At 36.0% G+C, this 27,474-nt stretch overlaps 1 protein-coding gene across 1 annotated transcript in view; it reads right to left on the minus strand.

Moving 5' to 3' along the window:
* Window positions 1-3,489: 3,489 nt before the first annotated feature.
* ccdc6b (coiled-coil domain containing 6b) overlaps window positions 3,490-27,474 on the minus strand; it is a 28,320-nt gene continuing 4,335 nt past the window's right edge. The window contains exons 3-9 of the mRNA XM_073828572.1: window positions 22,864-22,992; window positions 20,286-20,389; window positions 19,882-20,042; window positions 18,067-18,223; window positions 16,977-17,077; window positions 11,832-11,953; window positions 3,490-7,239 (exon numbers count right to left, since the gene is read on the minus strand). Coding sequence (XP_073684673.1) covers window positions 7,075-7,239; window positions 11,832-11,953; window positions 16,977-17,077; window positions 18,067-18,223; window positions 19,882-20,042; window positions 20,286-20,389; window positions 22,864-22,992 — 939 coding nt within the window. The 3' untranslated portion in view covers window positions 3,490-7,074. The remainder of the gene's footprint in view (window positions 7,240-11,831; window positions 11,954-16,976; window positions 17,078-18,066; window positions 18,224-19,881; window positions 20,043-20,285; window positions 20,390-22,863; window positions 22,993-27,474) is intronic.

Raw genomic sequence — 27,474 nt, forward strand, 5'->3', positions numbered from 1 at the left:
TATAAAATAAAGAAAAATGCCAGAATTGTAAGTTTAGAATTCTGACTTTATTTCTCAGAAATGCAAGTTTGTCTTGCACTACTGACTTTGTAACTCGCTATTGTGAGTTCTTCTCATGCGATTAAAAAAACAAAGTCAGAATTGCGAGTTTGAGAGTCAGAACTGTTAAATATAAATACAAAATTGCACGATATAAACTATCAACAGCAGGTTAAAGTCTAATTTTGAGGGAGAAAAGACATTTTTTCAGAATTGTGAGTTTATATTACCTCACAGTTCTGACTTACCTCGCAACTGTGTTTTACAGTCAGAATTGTGAGATAAGCACTTCTGACAAAAAAAAAGTCACAATTCAGACTATATCTCAGAATTGCAGACTATATTGTCTCACAATTCTGAAGTTAAAACTCATAATTTAAGGTATATATTACGCAATTCTGAGTAAAAAAGTCAAAATTGCGAGTCTGTATCACGGAATTCTTAGAAAAAAGTCAGAATTGTAAGATGTAAACTCGCAGAGTCAGAATGAATATAAATAAAAAACTGTGAGATATAAACTCACAATTGCAGTCCAGTTTCGAGGGGAAAAAAGACTGATATGTTTTTAAAATGGCAAGCTTATTCGTCTAGCAATTGCATTGTAAAGTCAGAATTGCAAGAAAAGCAATTCTGAGGCAAAAAAGTCCCAATTCTGACTTTATATCTCAGAATTGCGAGTTTGTCTTTGCAAGTTTGTATGAAGCAATTCTGAGTAAAAAAGTCAAAATTGCAAGATTTTCAAGAGTCAGAACTACTGAATATAAATACAAAATTGCTAGATATAAACTCACAACTGCGAGGTAAAGTCCCATTTCGAGAGGAAAAAAGACTATGTTTTCAGAATTGTAAGTTTATATATCTCAAAATTCTGACTTACCTCATAATTGCCTTATAAAGTCAGAACTACTGAATATAAATACAAAATTGTGAGATACAAGTTTATATTGCGCAATTCTGAGAAAAAGTCAGATTTGCGAGATAAGCACTTCTGTCCAAAAAAGTCACAATTCAGACATTACATCTCAGAATTACGAGTTTATGCCTCGATGATATAACTTGTAACTGAAAGTAAAAATATCTAAATTGTAACTCGTAATTGCATTATGAAGTCAGAATTGCGAGACAAGTTCTGAGAAAATAAGTCACAATTCTGACTTTATATCTCAAAAATGCAAGTTTAGCCTATGTCTCACAATTCTGACATAACTCTCAATTGCAAATTTATATTGTGCAATTCTGAAAAAAAAAGTCAGATTTGTGAGATGTCAACTCGATGAATATAAATACAAAATTGTGAGAGAAAAACTTGCAATTGCCGGTTGAAGTCCAATTATGAGGGGAAAACGTTTGATATGTAACTCACAATTGCGTAACAAATTCAGAATTGCAAGATAAGCAATTCTGAGAAAAAAAGAAACATTTCTGACTTTATATGTATGTGTCTCGCAATTCTAACATAACTCAAGTGAGATAAACTCACAATTGCAAGTTAAAAGTCCAATTTCGAGAATGTTTTTTTTTCAGAATTTTGAGTTTATGTATTTAATTCTGACTTTGCTCGCAATTGCGTTATAAAGTCAGAATTGTGAGATAAGCACTTCTGACAAAAAAAGTCACAATTCAGAGTTAAAACTCATAATTTAAGGTATATATTACGCAATTCTGAGTAAAAAAAGTCAAAATTGCGAGTCTGTATCACGGAATTCTTAGAAAAAAGTCAGAATTGTAAGATGTAAACTCGCAGAGTCAGAACTACTGAATATAAATACAAAACTGTGAGATATAAACTCACAATTGCAGTCCAGTTTCGAGGGGAAAAAAGACTGATATGTTTTCAAAATTGCAAGCTTAATTGTCTAGCGATTGCATTGTAAAAGTCAGAATTGCAAGAAAAGCAATTCTGAGGCAAAAAAGTCCCAATTCTGACTTTATATCTCAGAATTGCAAGTTTGTCTCACAATTCTGATGTAATAACTTGCATTTGCAAGTTTGTATGAAGCAATTCTGAGTAAAAAAGTCAAAATTGCAAGATTTTCAAGAGTCAGAACTACTGAATATAAATACAAAATTGCTAGATATAAACTCACAACTGCGAGGTAAAGTCCAATTTTGAGAGGAAAAAAGGCTGTTTTCATAATTGTAAGTTTATATATCTCAAAATTCTGACTTACCTCGTAATTGCCTTCTAAAGTCAGAACTACTGAATATAAATACAAAATTGTGAGATATAAGTTTTTATTGCGCAATTCTGAGAAAAAGTCAGATTTGCGAGATAAGCACTTCTGTCAAAAAAAGTCACAATTTCGACATTACATCTCAGAATTACGAGTTTATGCCTCGTAATTCTGATGTTATAACTTGTAACTGAAAGTAAAAATATCTAAATTGTAACTCGTAATTGCATTATGAAGTCAGAATTGCGAGACAAGTTCTGAGAAAATAAGTCACAATTCTGACTTTATATCTCAAAAATGCAAGTTTAGCCTATGTCTCACAATTCTGACATAACTCTCAATTGCAAGTTTATATTGCGCAATTCTGAAAAAAAAAGTCAGATTCGTGAGATGTCAACTCGCTGAATATAAATACAAAATTGTGAGAGAAAAACTTGCAATTGCCGGTTGAGGTCCAATTATGAGGGGAAAACGTTTGATATGTAACTCACAATTGCGTAACAAATTCAGAATTGCAAGATACGCAATTCTGAGAAAAAAGAAACATTTCTTACTTTATATGTATGTGTCTCGCAATTCTAACATAACTCAAGTGAGATAAACTCACAATTGCAAGTTAAAAGTCCAATTTCGAGAATTTTTCAGAATTTTGAGTTTATGTATTTAATTCTGACTTTGCTCGCAATTGCGTTATAAAGTCAGAATTGCGAGACAAGCAATTCTGACTTTACATCTCAAAAATGCGAGTTCAGACTATGTCTCGTAATAATAAAATATAAAAGTATTACCTTACACATCTAACTAATTAAACTTTAGGATGTGACATACAAATGATTTATTTTTCTATGGTTACAAAAATGCTTTGATGAAGGTAGATACCATCAGGGGCCAAATACCACCACTTATATGGAAAAGCAACAGGATATTGTAATGTGAGTAAACTGTATTATAGCGATTCTCATGCAGAGATCAAGAGATCAAGCTATTCTCATGCAGTTTCCAGCGCTTTACTCTCCATTTTATAATCACATAAACATAAACTTTAAAATGCATTTTAAATCATCCGTCTTCATCAAAGCAGGCCCTTGAGATTTTGCCAGTGGACATTTGCTACGTTTCTCACAGTATCAAACCAAGATCTTTTAAATGAGAATGCACTGCAAAACTCAGTACAACAGATTGAGAACAAAAGCTGCCAGAAAATGTTCCTCACAGTACTCCCACAAAATATCTCAAATACCTTTAAGAATACATCTTTCTGAGAACGTTCTGTGAATTATGTTGAAACTTTTACTTTGCAACTTAGCGAGATTAAAGTTGATGTAACAATATCATCTGTTGACACCAGACACGGTGAAGAGGTGGACATATGCAATTCAATCATGTCAAAGCATTTATATTTAAGGCATTTCGCATCTGCTTTTATCCAGAGTGACTTCAAAAGTGCTTTAACTTCATAAAAGAAATACTTGGATTCTAGTTAGACAGTGCAAGGTCATGAGTTTTTACACAAATTCCTTAGTTACGATCTTTGTTTTAATAACCAAAATAACCATTAATGTAGCATGTTCTTGATTTACATATGCAGTGCACAACTTGTACCGACTTGAAATGGATCAAAATTTGCATCTAATCACTGAGTAACTCCACACCACATATTAAGGCTTTAATATTCTGATGTGGGGGGAAAGCCAGACGACGTTTACATTTAGCAATACCGCAGTGAGTTAAGGCTCAAAGGTGTCCCATCTGTTTACGAAAGCAGTAAAACGAGCAAATGTTACATTCATTCGTCAACAGTCTCAAAAATAAAAAGCTGGGTGGAGCTGGAAAGGACAAAAAGTAGCTCTGGCAAAACTGAAATCGGCAGGAACGTGGAATTTTCTATACAAAGACGTGGATATTTACAATAACGGCTATAAAAAGGTAAACAAAAGTAAAACATTAAATATGTTCCTGGTTCTTCTGATTAATCTAGTGAACTGTGCTCTTTATAGAATACATGGGAAAGAACAAAAGATGAAAAGACTTAACAGACACACCCTGTGCTAAATATGAAAAGCACTGGCGTCATGCTGCAGCAAAACACAGGCCTAGCTTCCACCTGGCCTATCGCAAACAACTGAAAGCTGGTTAGTACCAGGAAATGAATCATTGGTTTACTTTGATCTGCATGAAATGATAGCTGTTCGCAGTAAATAAGAAGCGCTTCCTTGTTTTCTCTTGCTCAATTTGCGATTTTTTTGGTAACTCATTAGAGAATCCTGATATTGGTTGAAAACTAAAGCTCACCAATGACAGGAGGAACTAAAATCAAACACTAGTGGAGGAAACACTTCCCAAAAGTGTTTTTTGCAAAGCATACAAAAGTCTATTTACACATGGTTTAACTCACTTCTTTGCAGTTACTCAAACACTCTTTTATAACTTTTCTAAAGAATGGAAAAAAAAAATCACAGTGATACCAGACTTGCACTCTTAAAAAAAAAGGTGCTTCACAATGCCATAGAAGAACCTTTTTTGTCTGAATGGTTTTATAAAGAAACTTTAACATCTGAAGAAACTGTGTGTTTCACAAAAGAAGGTTCTTCAGAATTTAAAAAGGCATTAAAGAGATGGTTCTTCTATGGCATCGTTGTGGCAAGCACCTTTATTTTTAAGAGTGTGGCAGAAAAGAGCTGCAGGTGTGTTTGAAATGAGAAACGAGACAAACCCTCTACACACACTAATCTTTTCTAATCTACGCGATGTAATGTCTTAAGTGTCTTGCTGGAATATAAAAAAGCTTTTAGAGCCCACTAGGAGAATGAAAGTCTGGCAGATGCCAAGCAGCCGCAAAACACCAAGTGATTTTGTTTTGCAGCGTTCTTATGTGAAGACCACAAGAGTCAGTTACTAGAGTGTCACTTATTGTCCAGGTCATATTTCACTGCAAAAATGTTTGAAAAACAAACAAAACAGCAACCAAAAACACAGAAGATTTTTTTTCTCTCCCTCTCTCTATATATAGTTAGAATATATATTTAGAAGTATGTTTATATTTTTGGTTTTCCAAATTGGACCTTTTTTGCGCTACAATATACATATACAGTTGAAGTCAAACATTTACATACACCTTGCATCTGCAAACTGTTAACCATCTTACCAAAATCAAAGGAATCATACAAATGCATGTTATTTTTTAATTTGTATGGTCCTGAATAAGATACTTCACATAAAAGATGTTTACATATAATCCAAAAGAGAAAATAGTCAAATTTATACAAATGATCCTGTTCAGAAGTTTACATACTCAATTCTTTATACTGTTTTGTTACCTGAATGATCGACAGCTGTGTGTGTGTTTTTTGTTTAGTGAGAGTTGTTCATGAGTCCCTTGTTTGTCCTGAACAGTTAAACTGCCTGCTGTTCTTCAGAAAAAAATCCATCAGGTCCCACAAATTATTTGGTTTTTCAGGATTTTTGTGTATTTGAACCCTTTCCAACAATGACTGTATGATTTTGAGATCCATCATTTCACACTGAGGACAACTAAGGGACTCATATACAACTATTACAGAAGGTAGCTCCAGAAGAAAAACACGATGCATTAAGAGCCGGTGGTGAAAAATGTAAAATGTACACACCTTTATTCTGTTCAAAAGTTTTCACCCCCAGCTCTTAATGCATCATGTTTTCTTTTGAAGCATCAGTGAGTGTTTGAACCTTCTGTAAAAGTTGGATATGAGTCCCTCAGTTGTCCTCAGTGTGAAAAGTTGGATCTCAAAATCATACAGTCACTGTAGGAAAGGGTTCAAACACACAAAAATGCTGAATAACCAAAGAATTTGTGGGACCAAAGGACATTTCTGAAGAACAGCATGCTGTTTAACTGTTCAGGACAAACAGGGGACTTATGAACAACTATCACTAAACAAACAACAAAAAAAACAGCAGTGGATCATACAGGTGACAACACAGTATTAAGAATCAAGTACATGTAAACATTTGAACAGGTCAGTTTTATAAATATAACTATTAGTTACTTTTATGGACTGAAATAACATGCAAAAAATAGCATGCATTTTGTATAATCCATCTTATTTTAGTAAAATAATTAACATTTTGCAGATTCTGCGAGGTGTATGTAAACTATTTAACTTCATATATATATATATATATAAGGATGAAATATGACCTGGACAATTCTTTGGGAGACTGATTGCAAATGCAAAGTATTTTGCTATCTTGCTTTCTGAAAGCATTCATGGGTAATTCCCAAAAGCATATTGCTGCACAAGCAGGATGATTAATTTTTTCCTTCACTTTCTGAGACGCTTGCCTATGAATTATTAACCGAGAATTCAAAAGTGAAACTGACGTTTTATCCTTAAAAGGCCATTAGCTGCTTCGACTACGCTTCCATCTGGAGTACAGAAGCACACCTGTGGCTTTCTGTAATGTACTGCTGGTCCACTCTGCTTGACACTTTAAGTGTCTAAACACTGGAAAAATGTTAAACTATGAAAAATATACGAGCACATAATTTCCTCAATAGTATTTTTTTTTTTTTGTCCGTCTATGAACAAGCAATTTCTAAGAGATTGCTATGGGTGTAGATCGCTTGACACACACTGATGCCAAAGCAGTTAGTACTTGCTAAAAATGTGCTACATACACAGAAGAGATGTTCAACGCCTTCACCTCACACTCCATCTTAAGTGGACACCATAAATGTTTCCAAACACACAACTATAAACACAAGACAGATGAATGATTTCAGTGCAAGAGGATGAAGACACTGAGGATTGTTAAGCCTTTGGCTTGAGGGATATTACAGTAAAGCAGCTCTGTTTTCGAGTCCCTGCGACGGCTCATTGATCTATCGCTGCTGCTGTTGCTGCAGTGAAGCTGGCTGGGACGATGTCGGATGTAAGGCGGGTGGAGGGGGAGGCGGGGGCTGGACGCCAGCCTGCGTGTTGGGGGAAGGAGGGGGCGTGGGCCGCTTGAATTTGTCTGGACTGTTGCTTCTTCTTGGGGAGGGTCTCTGTGGGGGGAGAAAGGACAAGAAATACAATAAATAATCTATAAACTATCATGAGATATGACAATATGACAAACATTCGTCATATCATGCGTTGTGGTATTCTCACATCAAAGACAGACATGGAAGAAAAGTTATTATTTTTGTTTTCTTCGCGCACAAACAGTATTCTCATAGCTCAATAAAATTAATGCTGGACCACTGATGCCTCATGGACTATTTTAACAATGTCTTTACTACCTTTCTGGACCTTAAACGTGTTAGTTGCATTGCTGTCTATGCAAGGTCAGACAGCTCTCAGATTTCATCAAAAATATATTCGTCAACAGGTGACAAGCATTTGAAATGTAACCCAAATGGCCTTCCACACATGATAAACACAACAACAAGATAAAGTAAAGACCAGACACACATGGAAACTTTGCTAATTACTCAAATTACTCTGGAGAAAATTGCAGAAAGGTGTCCTGAATGAACTGTTAGGTGAATTGTTTATTAAGGCACACTCACAACAGCAAAACTGAAGTAAAAAGGTTTCACGGTACATTGATAATGTTGTGATGCATGAAGCTCATACTTTCACTTTCAAGTCAAACTGCTTTCTGTAGGTACATGTGCAAACTCGAGCAAAGTCTTTGTGGGAAACTTTTTTGCTCTCTCATAAAACTGGATACTGCTTACAAAATTTCACCAAACATCAGTAACTGTGACTGCACCTTTAAAGTCCCCATGAAATCAAAACTGAAGCTTTTTGGCTTCTAGTATAAATATGTTAGCCTTAATCTGTAAGCTATTGTGCTCTGAAGCAATGACAAATTTAGCATTTAGAGGATAAAAGAATTCAAAATTAGTTGCCGATTTTGATGACATCACTCTGCTCTTTTGCTTCTCGTCAAACATTCTGTCCAATCAAATGCTCTCTAGAATCCGAAGTGTCCCGCCCCTTACACTATAAATAGATGCTGAAGCTATGACTGAAATCGGTCACTTGTTTACAGAATTTAGTATTTTCTGTTTGGTGAATGGCACGTAGTGCACTATATAGGACACAGGGACTGCTTCAGAAAGTGTATATATTAGGGATGTAACGATATTATCAATATCGTGGTATTGCGATAGCAAAACTGTCTCAATATTATAGTGGTCACAAGACGATATGAAACAACATAGGTCTTCTAGGCAAAAAGTCTAGATTTTTTAAATATCTTAACATAAAAGGTCTTTAAAAGTTGTGTTTTGGCCCATTATGCTTTGGCACAGTATCTATCAAACGAACTAAAACCGAAAGCACAATATGGCTTAATCCCCTTATCATTTTATTTCAAAAGCGAGGCGTTCACGCATGTGCTGTGAGCTTAGCGCACGTTTGGGAATGCAACGGCCACCAGTTATGCTTTATTTTGGTGGCAGATGATTACAACATTTTACTAGATTTGTAGAGAGGCTGCCGTTTCCGTCAAAATAAAAGCTTAAAATGTATGAATTAATGACAGCTAGCGGTTTAAATGGGTGATGTTACTGCAGCCCAAATTCAAAACATCACTTTCAAGTGTAGAAATTAGGAAAGTATTATTATAATTTCCCTGCTGTAGTGTAAAGCAACAATATTATACACACATGGACAAAACTGTTGGTACCCTTCGGTCAATGAAAGAAAAACTCGCAATGGTCACAGAAAAACTTTAATCTGACAAAAGTAATAATAAATAAATAATTTTATGAATGTTAACCAGTGAAAGTCAGACATTGCTTTTCAACCATGCTTCAATGGAATTATTTTAAAAAATAAACCATTGAAACAGGCCTAGACAAAAATGATGGTATCCCTAGAAAAGACTGAAAATAATGTGACCAAAGGGACATTAATTCAAGTTGTGTCCACTAATTAGCATCACAGGTGTCTACAATCTTGTAATCAGTCAGTGGGCCTGTATATAGGGCTCCAGGTAGTCACTGTGTTGTTTGGGACATGGTGTGTACTAGTGATGCGCGGGTCGGGGTTTTTTTCAACCCGCGGGTCCCGCAATTATGAAATTATTTGGCCCGCCCCAGCCCGCCCCGCAGTACTGTGTCTATTTTTACAACCCGCCCCGCCCCGCACCGCACCCGCGACAATTAAATAGACATACTATGCATTGTAATGCAAATGAAAACCGAAAGTGCTTTTCGCCCTTTAAACTGGCAACAATACTGTACGATTATGAATATGAACCATAAATCAAATCATATTAATAACAAGATAATCAGTGGTGTAACGTTAGTGGTGCCGGAAGAAATGTGGGTATATATGCTTCATTTATGAATATCGTTTTGAACTTTCTGTTTGAACGCATTCGTTTTTGGATCCTTGGACTGAAAGGTTTAAAGGTTCACTGGTTTAAGGAAGTTCTGATCATGAAAATCTGCTTCTTTTTATTTGTAAGATATTGTTTTCGTTATTATGTACTGTTTAAAATGACTAGGGTGCAGGAAACGCAGCGGGCGCAATCACCAAATACATTTCAAAGCAAGCCGGCGCCACAGTCCTGACTACATCATTGCTGTCTTTATTGTGTGTTTTTAGCGAATATTTACATTCATTCACATATGACTGGATGTGGTTGACTGTCATGATTTTGGCTAATGCAGGATAATGCGCATCAGAGGAGATTTAAATACGCATAGCACCAGGCCTGCAGAGCCGAATGAGCGTTCGCTTGATGCGCTTGTGGCTGGCAGCGGGAGCTGCTTGGCGCTTTCGTGACGTGTTGATAACCTTATTAAAGAACTTAATAAAATATGAAAATAGATATGCCCAAATATGTAATATAGGCTATAGGGAATTGCACGCAACATACATTGATTTTTTTATTTTATTTTGTATTTAATGACCCGCCCCGCAAATAAAGTGACAGTTTCTTTACCCGCCCCAACCCGACCCGCGGGTTACCCGCGGGGCCCGCGGGTTACCCGCGGGGCCCGCGGGTTATGAGACGACCCGCGCATCACTAGTGTGTACCACACTCAACATGGACCAGAGGAAGCGAAGGAAAGAGTTGTCTCAGGAGATTAGAAAGAAAATTATAGACAAGCGTGTTAAAGTTAAAGGCTATAAGACCATCTCCATGCAGCTAGATGTTCCTGTGACTACAGTAGCACATATTATTCAGAAATTTAAGATCCATGGGACTGTAGCCAACCTCCCAAGATGTGGCCGCAGGAAAAAAAATTGATGACAAATCAAAGAGACGGATAATCCGAATGGTAACAAAAGAGCCCAGAAAGACTTCTAAAGAGATCCAAGGTGAACTTAATGCTCAACGAACATCAGTGTCAGATCGCACTATCCGTCTTTGTTTGAGCCAAAGTGGACTACATGGGAGACGACCAAGGAGGACACCATTGTTGAAAATAAATCATAAAAACTACATGTTCACAAGCCACAAAGCTTCTGGGAGAATGTCCTATGGACAGATGAGACAAAAATGGAACTTTTTGCCAAGGCACATCAGCTCTATGTTCACAGACAGAAAAATGAAGCAGATCAAGAAAAGAACACTGTCCCTTCTGTGAAACATGGAGGAGGCTCTGTTATGTTCTGGGGCTGCTTTGCTGCATCTGGCACAGGGTGTCTTGAATCTGTGCAGGGTGCAATGAAATCTCAAGACTATCAAGGGATTGTAGAGAGAAATGTGCTGGCCAGTTGTCAGAAAGCTTGGTCTCAGTCACAGGTCATGGGTCTTGCAACAGGACAATAACCTGAAACACAGCTAAAAACACCCAAGAATGGCTAAGAGGAAAACACTGGACCATTAAAGTGGCCTTCTATGAGCCCTGACCTCAGTCCTATTGAGCATCTTTGGAAGGAGCTGAAACTTGCCATCTGGAAAAGGCACCCTTCAAACCGGAAACAACTGGAGCAGTTGCTCACGAGGAGTGGGCCAAAATACCTGCTGAAAGGTGCAGAAGCCTCATTGACAGTTACAGGAATCGTTTGATTGCAGTGATTGCCTCAAAAGGTTGTGCAACAAAATATTAAGTTAGGGGTACCATCATTTTTGTCTGGGCCTGTTTCATGAGTTTATTTTTTTTAAATAATTCTGTTGAAGCATGGTTGAAAAGCAATGTTTGACTTTCATTGGTTAACATTCATAGAATTTGTATTTATTTATACTTTTGTCAGATTAAAGTTATTTCTACCTTCAGTGAACCTATTGCCCACATGCTTTGTGTTTGTTCAAACATGCTGAAAAAAAAACCATACACATTCACTCTATGGCAGTAGGTGATGCTTAGAGAAAAGCAGAAATAAACCGGTTCCTCCGATACAAAGAGCAGCACTGTCATGGAGAAAACAGCCATTTTAACATGCTGTGCTATGAGTAAAGAGACAAGGGAGACATTTCTAGGTTCTTCCACTAATAGTGACTGTCGCTTAGTAAAATACTCTTTTCATTACCTACCAAATTGTGGTTTCACTGCAAAATAGTGCATGTGCGCTTAAGGTAAACCAAAATTGCACTAGTACATACACACTAAGTAGGTAGGCAGGCTTGAGGAAGAGAGAGGGGAAAAAAAACAGACAGTCATGACGGCACAGACAAGAAGGAACTTACTGCAATGCCGTGTGAGGCTCCTACGTGGACATGCAGGCCGGGTGTGTTGTAGTAGGACATGCCTGCTCTGGTCAGTGTAGTTGGTGGGGTGAAGCCCACTGTGTGACTCGCATATGACAACCCTACAGAACAAACCATGCACAGAAAGTTAGAATGGCTTTAGCAAATTCCTTGAGGTGCATTATTAAATTCCATACCTTTCCAGACTAAAATTTCCAAACCTCTCAGTAGATTTTCAGACCATATTTATCATATCTGGTTCATAAAGCATGCGTACGCATTACAATTTCTAGTTTTACATAACCCATTTTCTTTGTGCATCACTGCCATCTTACTATGAGTAAAACAAGAGCTTGGATGCATGTGAATTAACAGAGATCTACTTGTTTAATATTTGGCTTTTCTTATGGTAGTACCTCAAGGGTTTATAAAAAAAAGACTGGCCAAGAAACCACACCACAAAATGGTGTTAAATTCTTAATTTTCTTTTATAACAAAAATTAAATAGGAGCAAAAGTCTGGAAACACAAATATTTTTCCATACTCTGCTTTCTTTTCCAAACCTGAAATCTGAGGGGATGTACTCACTTTTGTGACATACTGTATATGTGACCCTGGACCACAAAACCAGTTAGCACAAGTATATTTGTAGCAATACCCAAAAATACATTGTAAGGGTAAAAATTATCCATTTTTCTTGTTTGCCAAAAATCATTAGGATATTAAGTACAGATCATGTTCCATGAAGATATTTTGCAAATTTCTTACCATAAATATACCAAAACTTAATTTTTGATTAGTAACATGCATTACTAAGAACTTCATTTGGACAACTTTAAATGTGATTTTCTCAACATTTAAATTATATGCTAAGCTATGCTAAAAGTGATATCACAAGAACAGGAAAACGGCTGAATGGATTTCAAAACGGTAAAACTCAACTTATTAACATGGGAGGAGTTGGAGAATGAGCCTATTTCCAAAAAAAGGTGGAGTGTTCCTTTAACCCTCTGGGGACTGAGGGTGTTTTTGGGCCCTGAAGAAGTTTTGACATGCCCTGACATTTGTGCTTTTTTCAGTATCTTAAAAACATATGAATGGCCCAAATCTGATTATATTGTAATCAGCACAATTTGGGCTACAATAATATGTAAGCAACATGAATGTACATGTTTGTGTTTTTGAGAAAACAACGTTTATGCGTGCTTAGTGAAAAACAAAATTTTTGAAGTCACTGAAATAAAGTCATGAAACACATACAGAATATTTGTTCACAAGACTTTGAGAACAGGATGTGTTAGGCTAGAGTTTTTTCTATCAAATGATGTGAAAATCATCTTGTTCACTTGTTTACACAAAACAGTATATTGATTTAAATTTTTGAAGACACTTTTTGTTTAGACTGGCTGTATTCGAGAAGGCGTGAATGATCATGAATAATGCTGTGATTCACACCTGAGAAGACAAAGACCTGCATAATGAGCCGCATAATTAGTTACTCAGTCAGATGACTGAGAGGAACAAAGGAATGAATTAAGGAGGAATATAAGGACAAAATATGTTTGTAGCTTATTTTGAATAGATTTATTTATCAAGAAAAATAACTTGAGATTCACTTGTGAACTTCTTTAACATCTGAAGATGGTACAGTGCTCTCAGGAAAACAGTTTGAGGAGACTCAAGGAAATGTCAGCAGGATTCATGTGTTGAGCAGGTTTACAATCACTAAAAACAACAAAACAAAACATATTTGAGCATGTTAATTTCAGCAGCATCATACTATTTATTTATATATATATATATTACGATTTTGTAGTCATAGACCCACGCATTTTGTACAAACGTAAAAAGGACATTTTATATCTGAGAAACTAATAAAAATTGTTTATCGTGTAAAACATCCATTCGAGAACACAGTATTATTACTTATTGTCAAAACATACACTAAGTGTAAACCCTCATATTACATCCTACTGTTGTAAGATACATTAATAACTAAATAAATAATTATGATCTTATAGACAAACATAAGCATGCTTTGTGTGTATTATAGAATACAAAGAAACTAGGCTATATTATAACTGTTAATCTTAAATGTGAACACTATAACCTTTATATTGCATCATTCTTTATTGAACAGACTATTAAAAACATACTGGCATCGTGAGTCATTTAGATGCAGTGAAATGAAACGTACTTTATAATGTTTCACTTGCTGTAGTCAGGAATTATAGTTGGCAAAAAGTCTTAACTGGTAAAATGTTTGCACATTCTGTCACAGTAATAACTAACAAGTAGGCTAATAAGAGAAAAAAAAACTTACTCATGTCTTCTGAAGTACGTTTTATTCCTGACAGAGTCTTCTTCCAGAAATGACTAACTTGAACGAAGTTTCTCCTTTGTTTACCGTGATGTGGGCGTCTACTTTTGGCGCGGCGCCCTCACGTGGACGATTTGAATACGAATAGCGAACAGCTCCTGGGCGTGATCTAATTATAAAATAATGAAGCAGACCGGAGAGACTGGACATCGTGTTGGTTTCATATTGATTATTTTATCACAGGATATTTGTTTTCGGTAAAACTTACTTCGTTTAAAAGTATACATATCAAGCTTTGTCTAGACATATTGCTCATGTCTCTGTGTTGTATATTGGCTGAGTTATAGTATATTTTACTGACGCGTTTCTGAATGAAGATCACGGAGATCAACGCGGCAGACAGCACACCCTTTTTGTTTTCTTTATTTTGCAAAATCACAATGTTTTTTTGATTTTGTGAGTATATACAAATAAAAGTAGACCCTTTACAGATTCGATTGATGTACTGCTTTTATCTGTGCAATCAGAAATGACAAAGTAATTAAAGTTCCTTTTGGGAAACTGCCTCAAAACGCCCCAGGGCGTTTTTCGTCCCCAGGGGGTTAATGGAAAGTTAATTTATTCAACTTTCAGATGATGTATAAATCTCATTGTCAAAAAATGTACTCTTATGACTGGTTTTGTGGTCCAGGGTCACATATATGAATAAGAACAGCCTTGTAGGAAGAAACTGACCAACATTTATTAAACTAATTCAGTATACTAGTAATATTAGGGGTGGGACGATACAGGTAACTCACGATTCAATTCTGTGGCGATATGTGGCCCACGATAATGATAATATCACGATTCACGATATCTACGATATATTGAAAGAAATTTCATCAACGATATATCACGATATATTTGACTGAAAAAGAAAAAAAATACCCATAATAAGGAAATCTTATGCATTCATTAATGCCAACATTTCCAACACTGTGCAAAGAAATATGCATTTGCATAATAACTCACTGCCCCTTGTCTTAAATGTAAACACTGTACGGCTAGAGAGATAAAAGTGCCTGAACATTAAAAAAAACAACATGAACATTAATTAACATATGATACTGAAACGTCAGTAGTAAGTTACTGTAAAGTGCTTTATGTTAACCTGGACAGCGGTCACATCAAGGCATATTCTTCTTGAGGAACACTAACTGATCAGCATGCTCAACTAGCGGGTGGGTCTTTGATTTGTTTTTCGTTATTTTCTGCCATTCTTCTCACGTCTCTTTTTTCTGCACTTCATCTCTGTTGTTGTTAGTTAACTTGTGTTCTTCACTGGCAGCTGCTTCCGCCACTTTACCCCTATTTACTCAAACAGCGCCCCCCGCAAACAGAATGGTAGATATTGGGTAGTGACAGTGACACTGACAACGGGTAAATTAATAATTTTGTGTTGTAATAAAATATCGATATTGGCCGTAAGTGTATCGATTATTTATTGCGACAGAGAGCACAACAATATATTGCAATATCGATTTTTTTTCCCACCCCTAAGTAATATAGTAAAATAGTGGTTCCCAACCACGTTCCTGGAGGCCCCACAACACCAGGGCTGGGTATCGATTCAGATGTTCCGATTCAATATTCGATTTCAATTCTTGATTTGACAATATGAATGAATATAGATTTAATACAAATCCTACATTTATAAACAATTAACAGTGAACATAAGATTACAAGTGGTTAATTAATAAAAGGAAATTAAGAGCTGCAAACCTGTATATAAACACTTTTTAATTTTAAGTACACTTGGGTACAATAAAACAGAACTCAACTTTACTTCAAGGTTTACAATGAATAGACAGAATTGATTTCATCAGATGAAAAACTGATGCTGGAAATTGGACAAGTCAGAACTGCGGGAGTGGTAGAATCTGCATGTTTGGGTGATGTCTTGTCAAATGGCTCTGCAGATTTGTAGTATCACTACAGCATTTCACCTCAGAGTTACAAATCAGGCATATAAGCTTTGTTCTTGTCCACTTATCTTATCTAGCTTGCGAAAAGTGAAATGCTTCCATACCTCTGACTTTTTTATGTAAACGTGTGGTTGATATCAGGAACGCACCTGAATCCGCCATTTTAAGCAATGAATGAATAACGGACTCTCTGTTGTAACAGAGCATAAATAAGGGGATGACACCTAGTGGATTAGACTAGTAATAAGATTAACGTAAATCTTATTTTTAATGCTTGTGTAAATAAAAAAATTAAATAAAAAAACGATACGTGGCCTTTGAGAATCAGTTTTGAATTGACTACATTTTAAAAAAGGATATACCGAAAAAACGATTTTTTTTGCCCAGCCCTACCCAACACTGCATGTTTTCCATTTTTTCTTAAACAAATACACCTTATTCATGTCATCAGCACATTAGTAGAGATTTTAAGACCTGAAATGGGTGTGTCAGACAAAGGAAAGATGCAAAATGTGCAGTGTTGTGGGGCCTCCAGAAACAGGGTTGGGAACCACTGTTCTAAAGAACTATTTTCATTTAAATTTATTGGTCTGAATGTTCTGTTCTTCGTAAGAATGTTGGCCCGACCTGCTCCTAAAGACAGGTGTTGACAGAATCTGACTTAGTCAACATTATGAAGAACAGAAGAAGAGTTTATGAATACCTACTTTTGTTCTCACATGAATTTGAGTACACACACAAAAAAAGTGTATTGTTTTTATTATTACAAAATACCTCAAAAACTCTGACTCATACTCATTCAAGTGAATTAGGATAAGATAAGATACATAAAACATTTTTCAAGTAAACATGGTGTACCTGGAGAGATGGGTCTGCTGGAGGATGGGGATGGGCTGTAGGGAATGGGGCTAGATACGGTACGGGGACGTAGGCCTTGGGCGGACATCTCATTGAAGTACCTGCCAAACAATTAGTGTAGGGTTAAAATGTGACCATGGACCACAAAACCAGTAAGGTTAAATTTTACAAAACTGAGATGTATACATTATATGAAAGCTCAATAAATAAGCTTTCTGTTGATATATGGTTTGTTAGGATCGGACAATATTTGGCTGAGATACATCTATTTGAAAATCTGGAATATAAGGGTGCAAAAAAAAAATCAAAATACTGAGAAAATCACCTTTAAAGTTGTCCAAATTAGGTTCTTAACAATGCATATTACTAATCAAAAATTACATTTTGATATATTTATAGTATGAATTTTACAAAAAATCTTCATGGAACATGAACTTTACTTAATTTCCTAATGATTTTTGGCATAAAAGAAAAATCAATAATTTTGACCCATACAATGTATTTTTGGCTATTGCTACAAATATACCCCAGCGACTTAAGACTGGTTTTGTGGTCCAGGGTCACAAATGATCATCAGTAAAATAAACCAATACACTGCAAAAAATGCGTTTCTAGCTTAGATTTTTTGTCTTGATTCCAGCCAAAATATCTAAAAATTCTTAAATCAAGAAGTATTTTCTAGACAAGTAAAAATTATTTTCTTGTTTTCAGAAAAACAACTCAAAATTAAGTGGGTTTTTGCTTAGAACAAGCCAAGAAAACTGCCAATGGGGTAGAGAAAGAAAAATATTATTTCAAACAGAAAACAAGATTATTTTTCTTACCCCATTGGCAGATAATTTGTTTGTTTCAAGCAAAAATGTACTTAATTTTGACTTTTTTTTCTGAAAACAAGACAACAATTTTTACTCGTCTAGAAAATCCTTCTTGATTTAAGAATTTTTAGATATTATGGGTCTCTTTTGTTTCATACAACCCTATTTCAGGTCTTGGAGTCTTGCAGTGTAAAATGTGCAGTATTGGGGGGCTCCAGGAACGTAGATGACAACGACTGTCATAGACAATACATATTGCATCGAGCTGCGAGTACCTCTCATCATCCATCTCCAGACTGGACTCGCTTTCAGAGAGCTGCCGGCACAGCGCCTCCCTGCGCTCCACCTCCCTCTGAAGCTTCCTCTGCAGGCGGATGTTCTCCTCCCGCATGTGGCGCTCTTCTTCTATGTACTGAGCCCTCTTCTCTGTATCTATAAGCACACAAATACAGCAATGAGCAGAGCTTATCTTTATAGCAAAGTCATACAATGACACTACATTTGTTCACATGCACAACCATGAGAAAACCAAATGAGGTCAAGATGAAGCATGTGACCATACTGTATGTTTAACAATTTTACCAGTGTTATTTTAGTATATTTCAAAGTACTGTTTTTGTTAAGTTTAGTGCAATAATGGTCTCCATGGAAAAATGGCTCTAGGCACTAATGACTTGCATGCAAGAGTTGTGTGTTTTATTGCCCTTTATATATTTTTATTATAGACAGTAAATAGAAGCACTAATTTACTTCCCAAATTGTGTGTATGGTACTATGGTATATTGTATAACGTTACAAAAGCTTTTTATTTCAGATAAATGTTGGATGTTTCAATTTATCAAAGAATCCTTAAAAAAAATCTACTTGACTGTTTTAAATATTGATAATAATAATAATAATAATAATAATAATAATATTAATAATAAATGTTTCTTGAAAAGCAAATCATCATATTAGAAGGATTTCTAAAGGATCATGTGACCCTAACGACTGGAGTAATGATGCAGAAAATTTAGCTTTGATCACAGGAATGAATTACATTTTAAAATATATTTGAAGAGAAAGCAGTTATTTTAAATAGTACAATTATTGTACAATATTTACTGCTTTTGCTGTGTTTTGGATTACATAAATGCACGCTTGGTGAGCAGAAGAGACTTCTTACTCAGCTTACTGTTAAATCAATGTTTGAAAGGTAGTGTATATATTTTTTAATGTTTATATTAAAGTGTAAAATTGTTTTCTTTTTTAATGCTGCTTTAATATTCTAAATAAGTTTTTTCCATTTTTATTTTAATTTAGGTTTAAGTAATTTTGTCGTTTATATTCATTATTATTTTTATAACATTATTATTATGATATTATTTTCTTCCTTTTTTTAACATTTATTATAGTTTTAATTATTTTTTGTTAGTTTGAGTTATTTTATTACATCAAGTTAAAAACTAAATGAAAATTTTAACGGACTTACATTAAAACAAAACTATAATATACCCCAAATCCTACATTTAGTAACCATATGCAAGTTAATTTAAATGTCACCAAAGTTGCATTTTCTAGTTAAGGCCGATGTAGTTTTGCTGAACTATGAAAATGTCTTGTGATAACATTAAAAACATAACCTGTGACACCTTCAGCTCATGACAAGTCCACGCTTTGGTGATGTAATGGTGACTGTTGGGTAGAAGACTAAGATTATATGACTTATAAAAGTAAAATTGACACCACACACAAAAGGCCATAAAACCACAAGCCCTCATCACTTGTTATTCCTGTTTATGTAAATACTGTCATCTAGTGGCCATAAAATGTAATGCCTTTAAAAAAAAAAAAAAAAAACACCAGGCTATAATGGTAAAAACAAGACTTTACATCACTTCTGATTATTATTTTGATAGATTGTGGTCTAGGTGACATCACACTGACAGGCAAACTGTTCCTGGAGCAGCACAAGTTATTACATTTTGATAAAAGAATATAAAGACAATTTCTTTGCAGAATATTCGTAAAATAATGAATCTTATGATTGTATGATTTCATTTTATTTTGCCAAAGGACCAAGAGCGAATCGAATGCTGTCTGGTACTTACGCTGTAGCTCTGCAGTGCGGAGGTTCTTCTTTAACTTCTCCACCTCACTCTTGAGAAATCGGATGTGTCGCATCATATTCTCAGGTGAGTCGATCTCCATGGAGATGTCCCTCGGGGACGGCGGAGCAGAGACAGGCTGGTCGAGCTTCTCCTGAAGAATCCTGCAGGGTTGAAACAAAACAAATCTGTAAATCTTTCTTTTAATCTAACCAATGAAAGTCAGGATGAAAAATATAACTGACCTATAAAACACAAGCTGGTGTTTAGCAAAGGCATGTAGGGCATTTTAAATATTCAAAGCGGCATCACTACTTTCTCAGTTACAAGGCAGTGTTTATATTTCTGAGGTGAGCCATGGCAGTGTTACCCAAAGCAGCAGCTACTGACAACAGAACTGCCCTGACCTTTTTTCTGCTTCCAGTTTGTCCATGCGTTTCCATAGCCGATTCACAAGAGCCTCTTGTTCTTGCTCCAAAGTGTTTTCCAAGTCGATCTTTTCACGTCTAAGCTAAAACGCAAAAGAGTTTAAATATACAGTGACTTTCAAAACTATTTATACCTCTCTATTTTTTAAAACTTGTTTTATGTTGCAGCCTTACTGCTATAAATTACTTTTTCTCCAGATCAGTTTACACTTCATTCACAATAATGACAAAGCACAAAACAGGTTTGAAACAACTTTGCAAATTTATTAAAAATAAAACAATGAAATAAGTAGATTGCATAAGTATTCATACACTTAACTCAGTACTTAGTAGAAGCACCTTTACAGCCTTAAGTCTTTTTGTCTTTTTGGGTATGATGTGACAAGCTTTGCACATCTGCATTTGGCAATTATCTGGCATTCTTCTTAAGACATATGTGACCCTGGACCACAAAACCAGTCATAAGGTTAAATTTTACAAAACTGAGATGTATAAATCATATGAAAGCTCAATAAATAAGCTTTCTATTGATGTATGGTTTGTTAGGATAGGACAATATTTGGCCGAGATACATCTATTTGAAAATCTAGAATCTGAGGGTGCAAAAAAATCAAAATGCTGAGAAAATCACCTTTAAAGTTCTTAACAATGCATATTACTAATCAAAAATTACATTTTGATATATTTGTAGTAGGAATTTTACAAAAAAATCTTCATGGAACATGATCTTTACTTAATTTCCTAATGATTTTTGGCATAAAAGAAAAATCAATAATTTTGACCCATACTATGTATTTTTGGCTATTGCTACAAATATACCCCAGCGACTTAAGACTGGTTTTGGAAAGGAAAGGAGGTGAAGGGAGGCCAAGTATGGTGACCCATACTAGGAATTTGTGCTCTGCATTTAACCCATCCAAGTGCACACACACAGTAGTGAACACACACACAAACCGTGAACACACACCCGGAGCAGTGGGCAGCCATTGCTGCGGCGCCCGGGGAGCTGTTGGGGGATCGGTGCCTTGCTCAAGGGACTCACCTCAGTCGTGGTATTGAGGGTGGAGAGAGTGCTGTACATTCACTCCCCCCACCTACAATCCCTGCCGGACCTGAGACTCGAACCTGCAACCTTTGGGTTACAAGTCCGACTCTCTAACCATTAGGCCACGGCTGCCCCCGAACCTGCCCCCTTTTGTGGTCCAGAGTCACATATATTAAAACTATCAGGCTTAGTAAAACATAATAATACAGTGCATATATTTACCAAAATGCTCCTTTTTAGAGTTATTAACTAATGAGCTATAGACACCGAATGGCTTTTTAAGGTGGCATTGTTTACAATCTATTTTATTGATGTCTTTCTGCTGACAATTTCTGCAGACATTTTCAGGTTTCTCCAGAAATGTTTGATTGGGTTCAAGCCCAGGTTGTGGGTGGTCACTCAAGGACAATCACTGGGTTCTCTGTAAGGCACTCTCGCTGTGTGTTTAGGGTCATTGTCCTGTTGGAAGGTGAACCTTCTGCTCAGTCTAAAGTACTGAATGTTTTGGACTAGGTTTTTATTAAGGCTATCTCTATATTTTGCTGTGCTGTCTTCTCCTCTGACGAGTCCCTCAGTTCCAGCTGCTGAAAAACAGCCCCACAGCATGAGGTGCTTACTCCGTACTTTACTGTTGGGATGCTGCTGTACAGGTGATGAACAGTTCCTGTTTCCTTCAAACATAATGCTTGGATTTGAAGTTCATTTGAAGTTCTTTAGTTGCTTTGTTGCAAATTCCGAGTTAGTTTTCATGTGTCTTCACTGAGGAGAGGATTGAGTTTGGTCCACACCACTATAAAGCCCAGATCGGTAGAGTATTGCAGTGATGTTTGTCCTTCTGTAAGCTTCTCCCATCTGCATATGAGATCATGGAGCTCATAGAGTGACCATCAGCTTGTTTATCACCACTCTAGCCGAAGCCCTTCTCCATCAATTGCTCAGTTTGGCCAGGAGGCCAGCTCTAGGAAGAGTCCTAAGTTGTTCTAAACATCTTCCATTATGGATAATGGAGGCTACATGCTTCTGCGAACTTTCAATGCAGCAGATTTTTTTCTAAACTCTTCCCCAGATGTGTGGCTTGATGCAATCCTGTCTCTAAGCTCTACAGGCAGCTCTTTTGACCTCAGGGCTTGGTTTTTGCTCCGATATGCATTTTCAGCTGCTAGACCTTTTATTGGGAGGTGAATGCCTTTTCAAATCATACTCAGTCAAATGAATTTGCCACAGGTTAAATCCACTCAAAGTGTAGTAACATCTACAAGCAATATGAATACTCCTGAGGTAAATTTCAAGTGTCCCAAAAAGTGTATGAATACTTATGCAATCATTTCAGTTTTTTATTTAAAAAAAATGTCTAAAGTTGTTACAAACATGTTTTGTGCTTAATCATTATGGTGTAAATGAATGTGGAAGAAAAAGTTATTTAAAGCCGTTTACTTATTAAAAGCCGTTATTTAAAGCCGTTAACTGAAAATAATCTTTTAGCATTCAGTAAGAAAAATCTGAAGGAGTTACCTGTTCTAAGGTGAGCTGTTTGGTGATTGTGTCGTTCTCCAGCTTTCTGATCTTCTTCATCAGTTTGTTGACTTGAAACTCCTGCTCCTGCTCTAAATGCTGCTCCAGTTCGGCTTTCTCATGTTGTAACTGAGGAAGAAATGGGGAAAAAGGATTTTAAACTGATACAACTGTGAAAATAATGTGTGCCAGACTTAAGCTTCTCAAGCTACATATTTGAAGAATGTTTTATAATCATTGCAAAACTTAGCAAACTGCCAGCTCCAGTAGTAATGTGCAATGCATTTTGGGTATTCTCTAGCCACTGAGTGTACAACAGTTGTACACTCATTATTGTGGTCCACTATGGTATCAGACCCAACTAGAAATGGCCGTCTCCTCCAATAGTGCCCTATTTAAGGGTTCAGGATGCAAATTCAGTATTTTTTTCATAATAGTGCTTTATTAACTCTTTTCAACATTGATAATAATAAAAAAAGTGACCCTGGATTACAAAGTCTTAAGTAGCACGGGTATATTCGTAGCAATAGCCGAAAATACAATGTATGGGTCAAAATAATAAATTTTTCTTTTATGCCAAAAATCATTAGGATATTGAGTAAAGATCATGTTCCATGAAGATATTTTGTAAATTTTCTACCGTAAATATATCAAAACTTAATTTTTGACTAGTAATTTGCATTACTAAGAACTTTATTTCGACAACTTCTTTCTAATTAGATTTTTCTATCAGATTCCAGATTTTCAAATAGCCGAATCTCGGCCGAATATTGTCCTATCCTAACAACAGTGTTGGGTAAGTTACTTTAAAAAAGTAATTAATTACTAATTACTAATTACTTCATCAATGTTGTATTTAAAATACTTATCTAATTACTGTGTCTAAAAAGTAACTTAAATACTCAATAAGTAATTTAACTAAATACTTCTTAAAATCCCTATAAACCTTGAGTGGACAAAAAATAGAAATTAAACTCTTTAAATAATAGATAATTAAATAAAACATGAGTCAAACATTAAATAGTTTAGCATTTTAGCTTTTTTAATAATCTATATTACATTCTATGAAAACATTCTATAATAATAAACTTTTTTGTAAGAAATGTAACCTTCTTTCGGTAAGAAACACAATTCCAGAATAACAAAATATATATATTATTCTTAAGAAACTTAAGAAAAGTTAAAAATGACATGTATCAACCTGTAAACGTGAAACTTAATTTAAAACAATGAGTTCAATAAATGTTTTACTTTATTTAAACAAATCTAAAATGTTATTTAGAATTTCAAGGAGCTTTCATAATACTATCCAATATTTTAATATTTAAAACATTTTAATGACCATTTTTGTAATCATGTCATGTGTTTCCACAAAGTGAACTGTAACCTTGCTCATTCAGACACTTTTCTGCGCTACCGAAGTAAAATCAAGTTTTGCCTGTTTAGCAGGAGTTGCCGCAGTTTTATCCGTCGAATATGAAGGATCACACAGAAGTGTTCGTCTATGCTGCCGTGTCAGGTGCTTGAGTACTCGTGCTATTGACAGCGCAGCGGCCGATAGTTTTTTCTCCCCAGGACATAGCTTACATATTACTGTAATGTTCTTGTCTGCTTGTTTCAGAAAACTGAAGTAATGGGCATATTTCCATTTCGCAAAACAGCCACTCGCTTCAGCCGAGTCCAACATCCCCTTTAAGAATACCATAGGAGTATGCAGCAAACTTGCGCGAAATCACGTGCACCTGCACTTCAACGATTTTAAAGCGGCAGAGTTTACTTTCACATTTAGAAGATTAATTAATCAAATTAAATAATGATATTCAGCGAGTTTAATTATTTTACAGTGTAACGCAAGTACATTAAACGTAACTGTAATTAAAATACTTAAAAATGAACAGTAATCAGTTACTCTACTTTTTCAGTGGAAAAGTATTTTAATTACAGTAACGCGTTACTTAGTAACGCGTTACACCCAACACTGCCTAACAAACCATACGACAGTGGAAAGCTTTTTTATTCAGTGGTTCACTAGTTTTGTGGTCCAGTGTCACATAACAAAATGATTTCTGAGAAATCACGTGACACCTAAGACTGAAGTAGACATCATGAAAATCATTTGGTTTTGGGTTTTCAAATAAAAACGCTTTCCGATTTCCGGCTATAGCTGGAATTTGTTGAGTCTGAGTGCTTAGAGCTGCATTTCCAACAAACTGCAACCCATGACTCAACATTTTCCCATCTGTGTTGAAATGCGTATAACCACAGGTGACCATATGCTTTACTGCAGCTCTGTTCCCCACTCCATCTCTGTCTCTTTCTCTCATGTTCCACAAGAAATTGAGGACAAACAGAATTCCCCTGATCCTGTAAGCTATAAGAAGTTCCTTAAAGGAGAACTCCGGTGTGATTTTGACCTAAAGTGTATTGAATCATGATACCGAGTGTAAACGTACCTTGCATATCTCATCTCGTCTTGTCCACTGCTGTCCGAAATCTGGGGTCAGTTAGCCGATGCTCACAACAGCTTGTCAATGAAAGTCAATCGGGCATCGAAGGAGCCATGTAAATAAATCACTGTTTTACGCCATTTACGAGGCACAAAGTAGCTCCAGACTTCATTGGTAGACTTCCAAGGGCCCTGACATTTAAAACGAGACATTGAGAACTCATAAAAAGCACCGGTAGTTTATTTACAAGTAGATTTATACAGACAGTAACTGCAAGAAGTTTAGCGCCCGCCGCCATCTTAAATGTAGTCACGATAAGTCGAGTGTCGAGCACCAAGGAATTTATCAGCTTATCAACGTATCAGGTTGTAGTTTCCTTGGTGTTCGACACTCGACTTATCGTGACTACATTTAAGATGGCGGCGGGCGCTAAACTTCTTGCGGTTACTGTCTGTATAAAACTACTTGTAAATAAACTACCGGTGCTTTTTCTGAGTTCTCAATGTCTCGTTTTAAATGTCAGGGCCCTTGGAAGTCTACCAATGAAGTGTGGAGCTACTTTGTGCCTCGTAAATGGCGTAAAACAGTGATTTATTTACATGGCTCCTTCGATGCCCGATTGACTTTCATTGACAAGCTGTTGTGAGCATCGGCTAACTGACCCCAGATTTCGGACAGCAGTGGACAAGACGAGATGAGATATGCAAGGTACATTCACACTCGGTATCATGATTCAATTAGGGATGGGGCCGATCCGATCCAGTATCGGTATCGGGTTCCGATACCAGCTTAATTAATGGATCGGAAATTTCCGATCCAACCTAGAGAAATTTCCGATCCAGAGTTATGTCTACGAACAGTGCTGTCTGCTGAAATGACTTCACACGTGATCCCGGGCTAGGTGACGTGTCTGTGCTCCAATGAGACACTGAGAGAGATGACATGCCTCCTTTCAGGAAATCTTCAGTTTGCAGGTAGCAGTTTAGCATTGAGCGTCATACATGTCCGCTGTGTGGAAATACTTTACGGTCGGAAACGCCGCAAAGACAGCAACGTGCAATGTTTGCAAAGCCGTTGTTCCGAGAGGTGGCACCTCGTGGATTTATTTAGTAGATTAACTGTTAAATATTACCCATCATAGAGTAAAAGTTTATAATTTGTAGACTTCGTGCGTGTTATTTTCTGTTTTTAACGTTGCCGCACACACCTGAAGCGAGCACGCGCACAGAGAGAGAGAGAGAGAGAGAGAGAGAGAGAGAGAGAGAGAGAGACGTGATTCAAACTGCGCGATTCACAGACTGATTACTCTTTAACGTCTCTTGAACAGAAACATTCATACAAAGTTATGTTTAAATACCCGTTGTTTTATTCTGGTAACACCGTCGGTTATGTCTTCAGTGAACCGAAACAGCTGAGAAGGAGATGCGTGCCAGTATTACGTACATTAGGCCTTAAAGAGACAGCATCCTATAAATACCTGCAGTGAGAAGCACTAGTTATTTATCAATGAATTATTAAATTTCTGCACCTGAATACTAGTATTATTGATTTTATTAGTAACTTTATGTTGTATTCATCTACACTTGTCATTTGTGTTAGTGTTCTTGTTTTGTTACTTATTATATTAGTTCAGCTAGTTTTTGCTGTGGATTAGAAGTACTTAAAGTAAGCATTCAGTAATTAATAAACAACAAACTTTTTTTTGTTTTGTTTGTTTTTTGCTGATCCGAAAAGTGCACTTATTGCACTTTCATTCAAAATGTTTAACATTTGAAAACCTTATTTTGTTGCTGCTACACAAGCAAGAATTTACTGAATTTATGTTGATCAGATGCACATTGTTCTATTTATAGTGTGAATATTTATTTTTTATTTCAAATATTTGAAAACCTTTTTGTTTTATGCAACAAGAGTGTATATTGCACTAGTATCTAGTAACCCTGTCTTGAAATTTAAACCCTTAAAGTTGCATATTTGTTTTCAGGATGGGATTTCTGCCATTTTCTAACCTCATACTTACCTCAAGTTGCTTTTTGGGAGATACTTAGACTTGCTTGTAGAGAAGTTTGTTACAGCCTCATAAAATCAACAATAATGATAATAGTCATAGTGATATAAAAGCAAATAGAGCTCTGGTATCGGAATAGTATCGGTATCGGCAGAT

The sequence above is a fragment of the Garra rufa genome, chromosome 22 (genome assembly GCF_049309525.1).
Source record: "Garra rufa chromosome 22, GarRuf1.0, whole genome shotgun sequence".
In the NCBI taxonomy this organism is placed as follows: Eukaryota; Metazoa; Chordata; class Actinopteri; order Cypriniformes; family Cyprinidae; genus Garra; species Garra rufa.